The sequence below is a fragment of the Brassica rapa genome, chromosome A01 (assembly GCF_000309985.2).
Source record: "Brassica rapa cultivar Chiifu-401-42 chromosome A01, CAAS_Brap_v3.01, whole genome shotgun sequence".
NCBI classification, from domain to species: Eukaryota; Viridiplantae; Streptophyta; class Magnoliopsida; order Brassicales; family Brassicaceae; genus Brassica; species Brassica rapa.
Genome location: NC_024795.2, coordinates 21,518,379 through 21,533,194, shown reverse-complemented (window position 1 = coordinate 21,533,194; position 14,816 = coordinate 21,518,379). Strand labels below are relative to the sequence as shown.

The 14,816-nt window shown below is 36.3% G+C and overlaps 2 protein-coding genes across 2 annotated transcripts; both read right to left on the bottom strand.

Annotated features, from left to right (window-relative positions):
- Window positions 1-3,723: 3,723 nt before the first annotated feature.
- Window positions 3,724-5,349, bottom strand: LOC117126995. The gene is made up of 2 exons (XM_033276302.1): window positions 5,041-5,349; window positions 3,724-4,866 (listed from the first exon to the last, which is right to left on the bottom strand). The coding sequence occupies exons 1-2, from the start codon at window positions 5,347-5,349 to the stop codon at window positions 3,724-3,726; spliced, it is 1,452 nt and encodes a 483-aa protein (XP_033132193.1).
- Window positions 5,350-11,819: 6,470 nt separating this feature from the next.
- LOC103836353 lies at window positions 11,820-13,196 on the bottom strand. The gene has a single exon (XM_009112603.3). The coding sequence runs from the start codon at window positions 13,194-13,196 to the stop codon at window positions 11,820-11,822; it is 1,377 nt and encodes a 458-aa protein (XP_009110851.3).
- Window positions 13,197-14,816: the final 1,620 nt, after the last annotated feature.

The window sequence follows — 14,816 nt, the reverse complement described above, 5'->3', positions numbered from 1 at the left end:
CCTTGTATAGGAACATGTGTACACTAATATTATGTACACATCCATGTGGTCATCAATTAATTTTTTTTAATGAGTGGCAATTTTGTAATAACTTCATCTTCCTCTTATTAGGGTTTTTTGTGTTTCCTGCAAATATAACTCACAGCCGCCATTGATTTTTATCATGCAATGTTCATTGTTTTTGCGTTTTACCTCTAGAACTTACACATATTATATATTAATAGATTAGAACCCAAAACCAAGAAAAACATATAAAAATTAGTTTCTCCGATAACTCTCCTATCACGTCTTCTATCTCTGTTGTTTCATCTTCCAACCTAAAAAAAAACGCAAGCAACTATTCTCTGAAGATTCAAATTCATCGAAAAAAAGTTAGGATTTTAAAATACAATATTTTTTCATACGCTGGTAACTCATAAAGTCTCTTTCATTAGATCCACTCAGTCATTTTAAAATTCAAAAACGTAACTAGAAAATTAAAAACCCTTTCTCAATTTTACCCCACCAGTTACACCTTTTTCAAGGATAAGTTAAGACATTTCACTCAAAAACTGTCCAAGTAGCAATAACTGCCTTATTGTGAAATTGAAACTTGTAAACTGCCCTGCAGTGTAAATCACTCGAGAGATATTTAAGCGAACGAGTAGCGTCGACATAAGACACAAGATCGAAATCGACGAATCGAGACAGAGCCATCTTCCACCTGTCATGGTTGTAATCAACCGCATCAAACATTTTGTACCACGTGGATTTTTTTGATAAAAAGAAAAGCAGTATATATGAATATTATACTGTTTTGTCTAGTTTATCGACTGTCATTAATATACATGAGTCCAGACGATTGACCAAATTTCTTTTGCTACTACTTTAATTACAGAATCTAATATATCAACGTGGGCCCTAATACACGTCACACTCACTCATTTTACGTACTCGTTTCTTATGTCAATAAATCTATTGAAAGTAAAATTTTGTTTCACAAAAAAAATTAAGATTTTTTGTTTCAACTTATAGATAATTTTTACATTATAATGTAACTTTTACGTATCGGATATTGTATAGCCAATAAATCTATTGAAAGTAAAATTTTTGTTTCAAAAAAAAAATTAAAATTTTTTGTTTCAACTTATAGATGCCAAAAAAAAAACCTAATAGCACGCAGTGCTAGAAAACAACCGTTTTTCGTCGTTCACATAGATGCGGAATTACCAAATTGGTTTGCAGAGTCAATATAAGTCTGTGAATATCTTGCTGTAAAAAAAAAAGATAATTTACGTATTATTTGTTTCAAATAATGTACGTTTTATAATTGTTTGAATTTATCCTCTAAATGACATTTTTCAATTGAGAAATGAGAGAGTTAGGGCATTTCTAACTGAAAATTTTCCGTAAAATAATGGATCATACAATTAAATACGTATATATAATATATACATATATATACATACATATATACTTTTTTTTTTGATAAAAAAATCCATTTTTGGAGATGCTTTTAGGGGTGAACATGAGTTGAAAAATAAAAAGAAGTTTTGTAATAGAGGGAGAAGCAATTCCCATTGGCAGCTAAATGCGGGCCCCACATTCTCAGAAGTTCCGTGACCGCGACTTGAGTGAAGAAGGTCCCACATGCATTTTTTTTTTCTCATCTTAACGGTTGAGTTTTGATTCCATCAACGAATCAGATAAATCTGTCGGGTGCCAACTCAACAGATTGATAGAGTTAATTTGCTGAATGACTATATTGGATGAAGTATCTATACTATTAAAAGAGAAACGGTCTTTAAAAATCTAGTTATAAAAAGTTGTTGGACCCTTTCCTTTTTTTATTTTTTGATCTTCCTTATATATTATATGTTATCCCTATTTAATCTCACTTTATTATCAGCAAAATAAATATTATTAATTGGGCTTTGGGCGTTTAACTTAAAAAAAATAATTTAACTGATACAACCCTTTCAGAAAAGAAAATTATAAATCCAATTAACTTTTGTTACAAAAAAAAAATTAACCAAATTAACTTTAGACCCATTTTTTACAAAATTCTAAATTATGAAGACCATTTTATACATAAATACATATAAATGTAACATTATTTAAATTGTATGGATTTCTAATAATAAAATATCTATCACAAACTGATTTTTTTTTTAAAAAAAATTTGATAATAGTTTGATAAAAAATTAAAAAAGGAAAAATTGCTTCACTATTTTGGTAGATTGATAACTAATATATTTATAAATAAACTTAACAATATTTGTTAAAAGAAATTTCTTATACAAGTCAAATGTATATTAATATATCAAAAATTTATAAAACAAAAAACAAATTATATTTTTCTCAGTGGGTTAATAACGGTCTTTTTGATTTTCAGATACTTTTACTATATTCATTTTATTATATTCTATCCCACTATATATGAGTTACTAGATCTTACGGTTCGACCACAAGTCTGATTTGGATATAAAAACTCAATGAAAACATTGTACCGGACTGAAATAATAATAATAGAATAGCTTTTAAATATTTTAGATATCTAATAATAAATATAAATTCATTTAATATTTGAGTTTACGGTCACCAAAAAAATACCCGAGCTTCTTAAGCGCGGGTCAAAATCTAGTATTGTAGTAAGAAAATAGAAAGAGATAGGAAAAAAAGAGAAAAAATGAAGGAAATAGTTAGTTAATGAAATATAAAAAAATTTGGTTACTGGTTCAAAATTTCCAAAAATATATTCATTTATATAAAAACAGAAATATCTAACGGCTGAATGAGCATTTGGCTGTTGCCATCAAAGGATCTCAGCCATCGATTCATAGTTAACGAGTTAAATTATAATTTAGACTAGAGCTTGATTCGTGCGGCCGCAAGGGTGTTTATTTAACTATTTACTAGATTTTGACCCGCGCTTGAAAACGCGGATTCTTTTGGTATAACAAATTTTGATATGAATTAGTATTGTGTGATTGGTTTACATTATTATGTTACAAAGTAGAATTATATAAAAGAAATAAATTTTAAAAATATTATATAATTCATGAATTACTTTATTTGGAATTCTGTATAAATCTTATGTAATTCTCTTTTACGCATGAGTATTTTACATGGACTCCGAAAAACCAAACCAAAATCAACTTGAAAATTCTGGTTCAGTTCGCGTCGGGTCCAGAGAAAAATACGTATTTTTTTGGAAATGTAGATCTCTGTTCGCGTCTGAGGCCTACCTGAAATCCGTTTGGGAGCCAAAGTACCCAAAATGTTTGTGTAAATTATATATATTTGTGTATTTTGGATATTTTTTTGGTATACATATATTTTTGAGTTTTGGTTTGAAATTCCGGTTATAGTTTTGGATTTCGAGTAAAAAATCAATTTTTAAAAAATATATTTGGGTATTCAGATAAATTTTGGGTATTTTTTGGTTCCTCGGGTCATATTTCAAGTACAATTTTAGGTATTTTGAGTATTTTCTGATTTTCAGGTATTTTTTAGATTTTGGATATTTTTTCGTGTTTCGAGTATATTTATGTTTATCGAGTTTTATTTGAGTCCTAAATATCTGAACAGATCCATACCCGTTACATACAAAAAATAACATATATTTAATAGGTATTTGAATTATGGAGTCGAAACCATCCAGATCCGAAAGAAACCGATCCGAACCCAAATAATTTTTTTCTTTTTTTTTTTTTTTTTTTTTTGTCAGCAAACAAAACAGATTCATGTAGACTCTGCGAACCATTCCGGTAGCTCTGCATCCATATGGACGACAAACGACGGTTGCTTTCTTGCACTGCGTGCGAGACTGTCCGCCTTTGAGTTCTGTGTCCGTGGTATATGAATGATCTCTGAGCTGTTGAAACTCCTCTTTAAAACTTTTATGTCTTCCAAATAGCTTGCAAAGGCTGGCCACTCTTCTGGTTCCGACACCATCTTCACCAACTGAGCACTATCCGTTGCAAAAGTAACCCATGCTTGTCTAAGATTCCTCATACATTCCATTGCCCATATAAGGGCCTCTATCTCTGAGTGTAGTGGCGACTGACTCGCTCTCGTGTTCCTTGCTCCCATTAGTCCATCGTAGCCTTCCAGGGTACTATACCATCCTTGTCCTGAAAAACTATCCTCATTTTTCCAAGATCCGTCTGTAAAACACCATCTACCTGGTATACTCGTTATTATCGAAGATACATGAATTTGGGTGCGTTCCATGTCTTGAGTCTGAGAATTTTGTGCTTCCACCCAAAGTAACGATTCCGTTTCTGCCAGTTTGAGAGTATCTCTCGGGTCCATATCCAAATTGCTAAAAACTTTGTTGTTTCTACCTTTCCATATATACCAGAGAATCCAAGCAAATGAATGATCCTCCATTTCAGGAGAAACTCTCCAAAATAAATGATCCATATTGGTAAACAAAGATTGAGTGGGAAAAATATCTGGATTCATCGGGATCCGTGAAAGTGCCCAGACCTGAACTGTCGGTGGACATTCAAAAAACACATGATTAGCTGATTCCTCGGGAGCACCACATCGGTCACAAACAGTATCTCCTTGCATTCCTCTTGACCTCAAATTTTTCTTAACCGCTATACATCCCGTCAATAGTTGCCATAAAAAATGTTTCAACTTGGGTGGGCAGCGTAACTTCCAACAAAACGCCTTCAAAGGTGTTATCGAAGGGCCAAACTGGGGTGGCATTATTTCTCTATCCGGATATACTCGTTCCACTTCATAGCCAGATTTAACCGTGTATTTACCATTGTTTGTAAAATGCCATCCATTCCGGTCTTCTAGATGAGATCTACTGATAGGAATACTTTGAATAATTTTCACATCTTGCGGATCCACTAGAGCCCGAATAACCTGTAGGTTCCATGATCGTGATGTTCCATCAATGAGAGCATCCACTGTTAGGTCCGGGTAAAGATTGTGTTGATTTTTATTTGCTGGTCTCGGGCGAGTGGATGGAAGCCAAGGATCATTCCATACTGATATAGATGATCCTGTTCCCACCCTTTTGATTAGTCCTTTGCTAACCAGAGATCTAGCAGAGACAATACTACGCCAACCATAAGATGACGAGTATGATCTAATGGGTTCCAGGGGTGAAGCATTCCTGAAATATCTCCCTTTGAATACACGAGAAAATAAAGTATTCGGTTTGTCCATTAATCTCCAAAATTGTTTCCCAAGCATAGCTGTATTAAAATCTGTGAGATCTTTGAATCCCAAACCTCCATCGTCCTTAGAGCTACACAGTTTGTCCCATGATTTCCAATGCATACCTCTCTTGTTACCCCCTGGACTCCACCAGAATTGTGCTACAGCACTAACTAATTTCTTCATTACCGTTTTGGGAATTCGAAAGCATGACATCACATTGTTTGGTAAGGCTGTAACCACAGATTTTATAATCACTTCCTTACCCCCTCTGGTGAAAAACTTAAAAGTCCAACCATTTACTCTGCTATTTAGACGCTCCTGAACAAATCCAAAAACTTGCACCTTTGATCCTCCCAGATTTTCTGGGATGCCCAAATAAGACCCCATTCCTCCTAAATTATGTATACCTAAGATATCTCGAACTTCCTGTCGTGTAGCTTCTGCAATCTTGTGTCCAAATTGAATCGAAGATTTTTCAAAATTTATTTGTTGTCCTGAAGCCCCTTCATATTCCTTGAGAATCCTAAGAATTGTCTGACATTCTTCCTTCTGAGCTTTGCAAAAGAAAAGGCTATCGTCTGCAAATAATAAATGGGAAATTGGGGGGCAGGCCCTAGCAACCTTTAGACCCGTTAGTTGCTTATTTCGTTCTGCCTTTTTAATATTTGCGACCAATGCTTCCGTACACATAATAAACAGATAAGGGGATAGAGGGTCCCCCTGACGTAATCCCCTCTGTGGTATTATATGTCCTTTTGGTTGCCCATTCAATAAAACCTTATACTGAACCGAGGAAATGCATTCCATCATTAAATGGATCCAATGCTGGCCGAATCCCATCTTGGTTAGTAATTCTTGGATAAAGATCCATTCAACTCTGTCATAAGCTTTGCTCATATCCGTTTTTATTGCCAAAAATTTGTCCTGGCACGATTTATTAGTTCGCAAACCATGGAACATCTCCTGAGCTATAAGAATATTATCTGATATTAATCGTCCAGGCACAAAAGCCGATTGCGTCTCCGAGATCAGTGATGGAAGACAGACCTTTAATCTTTGACATAATACCTTAGATATAATCTTGTATCCTACATTACATAAGCTGATAGGTCTGAGTTCAGTCATCCTTGTGGGTCTCTCCTTCTTAGGAATCAGACAAATATTTGTAGTGTTTAACCTTGTGTCCAAATTTCCCGATGCCAAAAAACTATTGACCATTTCCAATAGATCCTTTTTTATTATATGCCATGAGTGTTGAAAAAAGAGAGCCGTCATTCCATCCGGCCCAGGAGCTTTCTCCGGATGCATCATGAATAAAGCCTGTCGAACTTCCTCCTCAGTTGCCAACCGAACAAGCCGTTGATTTGTTTTATAAAATTTTGGGTGAAAAATACTCTCCAGGTTTGATCAATAATGTTTAATAGGACATGGCTCATTTATATTTCAAAAGTTGATCTCATAAGAAAATTTTGATCTAATGAAAGAGGATGGTATATATGACAATGACCCCTACGTATTGAAATTTTGGTGCCGTTTATATCAAATATATATATATATATATATATATATATATATGTTAAATTGATAATCATGATATTATTAAAGTGGGTGAGATTTATTTAAATGTTAGAAGATATTATTTGGTTTCTATATAATAGGGGATAGTTAATAATATTTAGTTGTATACAATAGTTTGGACTAAAAAATAAATAGGTGCAACAACCTTGTATAAGTAAGATTTTTTAGGACTCCTTCCCTTTTAATAGTATTGATGTATATATTTTTAAGACATAACAATTTAATTAATGGCTTTCTTGTGTTATTTTAATTTATTATTCATATGACATATATTCTTATTGTATTGTGTTATATATTTTTTATTAGATGTGTGTTGGATCAGTTATATAACTATACAAAAAATATTGGATGTATATATTAATTTACTGTTGGATCAAATTTATATTGATATTTCTTTCATATTTAATTGTACGATTGAAATGTATTATTAGTATATTATGTGTTTGGGTCAACCTAAAAATAAGTTACAAATATTAAAAAAAAAACAATAGGACATGATATAATTGACCCGTCTATTTTAACAAAAAACATGGGAATAAAGTTAATATTATATGAAAAATATGAAGCTAACATTGTTGGAATATTCATTTTTTATAAAACAAACGGATGACATTATTCTAATAAGTTTATAATAAGGAAGGTTTAAACACAAGTGAATCATGCCTAATATATATGCTAAATATTTTATTGGCAAGTTATACTAATTAGCAATGATTTTGTTTAAATATGGTAGTGTATATGTGTGAAATATGGTAAGTTTTTTTTTTTTTTAACGCTGGATTCATTCAAAGTAGGTTGAGAACCACTCAAACCAAAGATGGTCACAACAATAATGCAAGAGTTCAAATGAATAAAAAGGAGACAGCCATAAGCTAGAAAACCGAAAAAGAAAGGAAAAGAAAGGCCACCAATAGGCGGTAAAGCAGGACTGAGCTTTCCACAACAACCAGAAGCTCCTTAATGTTGAGGCACTGTAGCTTCTTGACTCAACATAGCTCGCAACCAAGAAGGACCTCCTGATGCGACATAGGATTGATAACGGTGTTCCTTAGTGACACTTGCAGCGATTAGAGAGACAACTTTGTTGTTATCAGGAACCACATGTTCCACTCTCCAATCTGCAAAACCCTTCAAGCTATTTAAAATTGCAGTTATCAACTGCTCATAAGGAGAATTAGCAACAGGGTAGAGGAAAGCATCTCGAAGACAATATGAGGACGTTTCGAAGATGATCTTGTCCATACTCAGACTTCTCAGATCATTGATGGACCATAAAAGTGATGTCAGAGCAGCAGTTAGAGGATCATGCGTATTAGAGAAAGCTCTTCTACTATGTATAAGGGTCACCCCATTGCTATCACGAGCAATCCATGCCCCTCCACTCTTACTTGACTGACTGACCCATGATGCTGCTACATTGCACTTAGTCCATCCAGACAGCGGTTTTGACCATCCAGACGAGCTTGGCAGTACTAAACAAGCTCGAGTAGCCTCTATAGTTGAAGGTTTCTGCAGGTTTAGCCAGATTTCCGCTTCCATAATGGCTTTCTCCAGGATATTGGAAGGGTCCAGTCTAGTAAATTCAAAGCAGAAAGCATTCCTCGCCTTCCATATGTGCCATAAAACCCACGGAAAAACCAACCCTGCCTCAGGTTGTAGAGATGCCTTCTTGCTACATTTAACAAGATGAAATATATTCAAGAAGACTGAGTTGGACCAAGACCCCGATGGAGGCAAAGGGATAGCAGAGAGAGCCCAAACTGCTTGAGCAAAGCGACATTTGAAGAGCACATGATTGATATCTTCACGTCCATTACCACAGGAGGGGCATGAGGGATCAATTTGGATGCCTCTTGAACACAATCTATCTTTAACCGCCAAAGCTCCGGAGAGTGCTCGCCAGAGAAAGTGCCGTAGTTTTGGAGTAGTCTTGGCTTTCCAAATAGACGTCCATAGCTGCTTCTCAATCGGAGGAACATGAACAGCGGGGGGAGAGTTCAGCTCTTCTATAGCTTCAAGTAATGCATACCCACTTTTCGAACTATAGACTCCATTCTTAGTAAAACCCCAAACCTCACTATCAGAAAGGGCTATAAGAGGTTTAATTCTCAAGATGATCTCTGCGTCTCTCTGATCAAAAGTTTGCAAAACTAACTCCCGGTTCCAGATACCACTCTGAGGGTCTATCAAGTCCTCCACTTTCAGCGCCAGATCAATAATAGAATCAGGCCTGTAGTTAGGAGTTCGAGGAACTGAATCAATGATCCATTTGTCCCACCACACCTTCGCAGAAGCTCCATTTCCAATCTTGGTCACAAGTCCTTGTTGCAACAGCTCACGCCCATGAAGGATACTGCGCCAGGCAAATGAGGGTCTGGATCCAACTGAACTCTCCATGAAGGTGCTGTTGCGAAAGTAGCGCTGCTTAAGGACTTGAGCGACTAGTGAATCTGGATTTTCTAAGATTCTAGCAGCTTGTTTAGCGAGTAAGGACTGGTTGAACTTCTCCAGATCCTTAAAACCCAAACCTCCCTGATCTTTAGACCTACACAACTTCTGCCAAGCTACCCATGCAATCTTCTTCCTATTAGTTCCACTACTCCACCAGAACTCGATCATAGCACTTCGTAGACTAGCACAAGTATCTTTTGGGAGTCGGAAACATGACATAGCGTAGATAGGTAATGCTAGGCAGATCGATTTCAGCAGGATCTCTTTGCCTCCCTGGGAAAGAGCTTTAGAGAACCATCCATTTAAGCGATTGTTAAGCTTACCACGCAGAAAGCTTAAGAGTTGTCTCTTAGACCCACTAAAACACTCCGGGAGACCTAGATAAGTTCCTTCACTTCCCTCCTTCTCTATCCCCAGAGTTGTTTTTATATCAGCTTTCAAGTCCATTGGAACTTTAGAACCAAAGATAATAGAGGACTTCTCCAGATTAATCCTCTGCCCTGACGCATCACCATACAACTTGAGACATTTCATAATCTCCATAGCTTCATCAGAGGAGGCCTTACACAGCAGCAGGCTATCATCTGCGAATAATAGGTGATGCACTTTAGGGCCCGCAGAACCAATGCCAATGCCATGTAATTTATCAGAATCCGCAGAATGATTTAAGCAATGCACCAAAGCCTCAGCGCAAAGGATAAAGAGAAAAGGAGACAGCGGATCACCCTGTCTTAGACCTCTCTCTGGTTTAATGAAGCCATGTGAAGATCCATTTAACAAGATGGAGTAGGAAACTGAGCTTACGCATGCCATGATCCAGCGCACCCACACCCTAGCAAACCCCAATCTTTCCAGTAGAGTCTCTAGAAAGCACCATTCTACGCGATCGTATGCCTTGGACATATCTGTTTTTATAGCCATGAACCCTTCTGAAACTCTATCATTTGTACGCAGAGAGTGAACCATCTCGTGGGCAATAATGATGTTGTCAGAAATTAATCTACCAGAAACAAAGGCTCCTTGAGTTTCAGACACCAGAGCAGGCAAGACCACCTTAAGTCGGTTGCACAAAATTTTGGAGATAATTTTGTATTGAACCGCACAGAGACTAATTGGTCTCATATCTTGCATTCGAACCGGATTGGTGGTCTTTGGGATAAGACTAATCTGTGTGTGGTTCCAACCATTGGGTAGAGTAGCAGACTCAAAGAACTGAAGAATTTCAGTGGAGAGGGAAGGACCTACTATATGCCAATACTTATGGTAGAAAGAACCAGTAAGCCCATCTTCACCAGGAGCACTCCCACCATTGACGCTCATAGCTGCTTTCCTTATCTCCTCCACAGTGACAGGAGCCGTTAAACCCACATTCATCTCATCAGACACACGCCTCATCAAGCCCTCGAAGAGAGGTTCCATGTCAAAGGGGTTTGTACTCATGAAAAGATCTCTAAAGTATTCCACTGCTATCTCTCCTTTAGCCCCTTCCGAGAAGTGCTCATTTCCCATTTCATCCAAAAGCATAAGAATCTTGTTCCTTACTTTACGCCCCTTAACCACGTTATGAAAATATTTGGTGTTTTTATCACCTTCTTTGAGCCACTCTTCTCTACATTTCTGCCTCCAAAACCGCTCCTCCTCGCAGTGAGCAGCCGTGAGATCTCTCTTTAGCCTTCTCATAACAGATCTACTAGGGTGGAGTTTGGAAACTTCAATTTCATACGCAGCTTTCAACCTCACTATCTTGTCATGAGAGTTCAGGTCAGAGGTTTTCTTCCATCTAGAAATTTCCTTCCTGCAACTAGCAATGCGATCCATAATGGAAACATGATTAGCCTCTTCCCCCCAGCCTCTGATAATTGCATCCTCAAAACCATCTTTCTTGAACATCCTATTATCCAGGTAGAATCTACCTCGTTGAAGCTCGCGTAACTCCAGCACAAACCCAATCAGTACATGCCGGTGATCAGATCCCCACATACCTCCATACTCTGAACTTGATCTTGGGAATAAATTGAACCATTCATCATTCCCAAAACATCTATCTAGTCGACACTGGACCCAAACCTCATCTCTCCAACCACCCCAAGATAATACATTCCCTGAGCTGCGCAATTCTCTAATTTTACAATCACGCGCCATGTTTCTGAACCCCCAAAAAGTAGACTCTTCTCTAACTGCACCACCCAGCTTGTCATCATTGGACATCAGCTCATTGAAATCTCCAGTGAGCAGCCAAGCTTCATTCCTTCGTAGCCCAATCTCAACGAGCCTGTCCCAAACCTCTTGCCTTCTAGCTCTAACGGGATCTCCGTACACACAAGAGAGAAAGAAAACTACTGATCGACACTGCACCTTCATATCAATAATCCTTTTATCTCCAGAAATAATTTCAATATCGTAACTATTTTTCCAAAGAACCGCCAAACCTCCACTCAATCCAAGAGGCTCAACAGTAAAGATCTTATCATAACCCAACTTCTTTTGCAAACCCACCATATACTCCCACTTCTGCTTAGTTTCCATCAAGAACATAATATCCGGAAAGTGTTTACGTCTCACTTCCCAGATGGTTTGAACTGTCTCCGTGCTTCCTGCACCTCGACAGTTCCAGCTCCACACACTCATTGGGGAGGCAGCGGCTTCAATACGGAAGCCACCGTAGTGTCTGTAGTTCTTGCGGTTTTGTTCTCTGTGGAGGTTGGAGGAGGGGATGATTTTCTCTTTGCCTGGCTGGAGGGTTGAGAAGGAGACAGCGGAGATCCTTCGGAGCTGTTGGCTCTGGCTTTCCTCTTCCATGAAGGAGGCCTCTTCCTCTGCGTTTTGCTTCCATTTATGTTCCCGGAGACTCGCCCTCCCGAAGAAGGGCCAAGCTGAAAACCCGTGGGAAACACTTGTGAAGCAGAAGCAGAAGACGTATTTGTTGCTGAAGAATCAGCTTCATCATCACTCTGAGAAGGTAACTGCCTGTCAGAAAGAACATTGAACCGAGATGAACCCTGGTTATGCACTGCCACCGTGTTCTCCATGTAAGAGTAGACATGGCCCTTTCCTTTATCCAACTCATTAGTGATCTTTGTTAATCTTACTGAAGCCTCTGCAGCACTATCAGCAATACCTTGCCTGACCCTTTCAATCCTAGCTCTGCGTTCCGTCTCATCAGCATGAGAGATATACAACATAGCCATTTTTAGATCTTGCTTCGAGAGCTCAGGAAACAGAGGAGGGAACCCAGGAGGACCTTCTGTTATCAGCATAGGTTTCGGAGGAGGCACAGCGAGGTTCGGCTGGTGATCACTTGGCTCTGCTATCTGCTTGTCTTTAGAATTCCTTCCACGAAGTAGAGGACACCTTATCTTCTCATGCGTGAGACGAAGACAATGAAAGCATCGTTTGTGGATCTTTTCGTACTCGAATTCAATGGTCACTGTTCCACCAGACTTAAGATCCAGCTTCCTAGTAGCTTTAGCCGGATTGTCCAAGTTGAAACAGACTCTAGCTCTAATATAATCCTTAGTATGCGATACCTTCGGATCATAGGCAATTGTATCCACTGTACCCACCTCAGAAGCGAGACGAAACATAGTATCCGTTGTGAAGAAGTTCACCGGAATATGCCTGATTCGTATCCATATATCCATTGTCTTGAGGAAATCTTCGGGAGGGTTAGCTGTCCATTTCTCTAAAGCCATCACCCAGTGATTGTAGGACCAAGGACGATCATTAAGAACCGTTTGCAGATCTTCTTCTCTCTCAAATACAAACTGGAACCTATCTCTTGAGAGAGCGATCCCTCGAACACGACCATAAACCCTCCATGCCGTTGGCATATACTCAATCATTCGAGACATAGATTGACATTCCGGGTTTAACAACCGACCCAAAATACTAATCTCGTTTTCATCAAAAACACGAAACCTAGGCTCGTCGGGAAGTGTGAGAGGAACTTCATCATCTTCAATCGACATAGCCTTAATTGCTTTGTAGAGTTTCTCAGCCATATTCGAAGACGCCGGAGAGGATTTCAAAGCTGAGCCGCCGTTGAGGAGGAAGTTCTTTGGGAGTAGGTCTAGCGTGATTGAAGCAAATTTGCCATTAATAAGACAAAATTCAATCACAATTTTTTGGGAAATCATCAGAAAAGGGAAAGTTACAGAGGAATTGCTTAGGAGAAGGAAGAGAATCGAATGATTTAGAAGAAGAAAAAGGAAAGATGAGCGTGGCAGCTAGAGAAAAAGGAAATAGAATATTATTTCCAAAAATAAAGACCGTGGCCAACGGGCCGGTAATTGAATAAAATGGTCTCAAAGGTCTAGCCGGAAATCGTCTCAAAAAGAGAGAGAAAAAAGAGGATCTTTTTGAATCCAAAAAGAATGAAAAACATGGAAGCTAACTTTAAAATCGTTTCCATATCCCCTATATATTAATTGAGAAGCATTTGAAAAATTAGAACCTTAATTTTGTATTAATTAAAAAAAACCCCAAATCCTAGGTGGCACTCTAAATGCCTCCTAAATTCTCTATTTCAAAGAATTCTAGAGCATCTAATATAAAGTATAGTTTAATCTAATGGTGTCACATTATTTTATAATTATATAACACTAGAGAACATTATATTAACCTAAAATGTAGGAAGTGTGTATTCTTTCCTTAAATAAATGCTACGGAATTACCTAATATGATTTACATATATATGGCAATTAATTATTATGAATAATGGCAATTAATTATTATGAATAATGAGGATTTGATAACAATTTTTGCATCATTCTTCATTTTTGTTTAAAGTTATATTATTAAAAAAATTAAACAATCACATTAACCATATAATAAAAAAATTAGATTTTTTCTTATATGTTATATTTTTAATTTTTTAAAATGACTTTAAATTACAAAAATGAGGAAACCTTATATGTTATATATATATATTTTTAAATGACTTTAAAATACAAAAATGAGGACACCTTATATGTTATATTTTTCTTATATGTTAGAATTTTCTTATATATTATATTTTGAATTTTTTTTAAAAGACTTTAAATTACAAAAATGTAAGTTTACCTTAAATAAACGACTAAAAACATTAAAATGACATGTATCAATTCGATGGTTGATTTGAAAGCTTTCAAAACCATATGCAAGATAAAATTCAAAATAATTTAACTGTGGAAACAATACTGTTAACATTTTTCAAAAATGTGTTCAATGAAAAAAATAAGGTTTTTATGTCATAATTTGTTTAATGTTCAGTAGAGAACATTATATTAACCTAAAATATAAGAAGTGTGTATTCTTTCCTTAAATAAAAGTTACCGAATTACCTAATATGATTTACATATATATGACAATTGATGATTTTGAATAATAAAGATTTGATAACAATTTTTGCATCCTTCTTCATTTTTGTTTAATTTTATATTTTTTAAAAAAATAAACAATCACATTAACCATATAATTAAAAAATTAGATGTTTTCTTATATGTTATATTTTGAATTTTTTTAAATAATTTTAAATTACAAAAATGAAGAAACCTTATATGTTATATATTTCTTTAAAACGACTTTAAAATACAAAAATGAGGACACTTTATATGTTATATTTTTCTTATATGTTATATTTT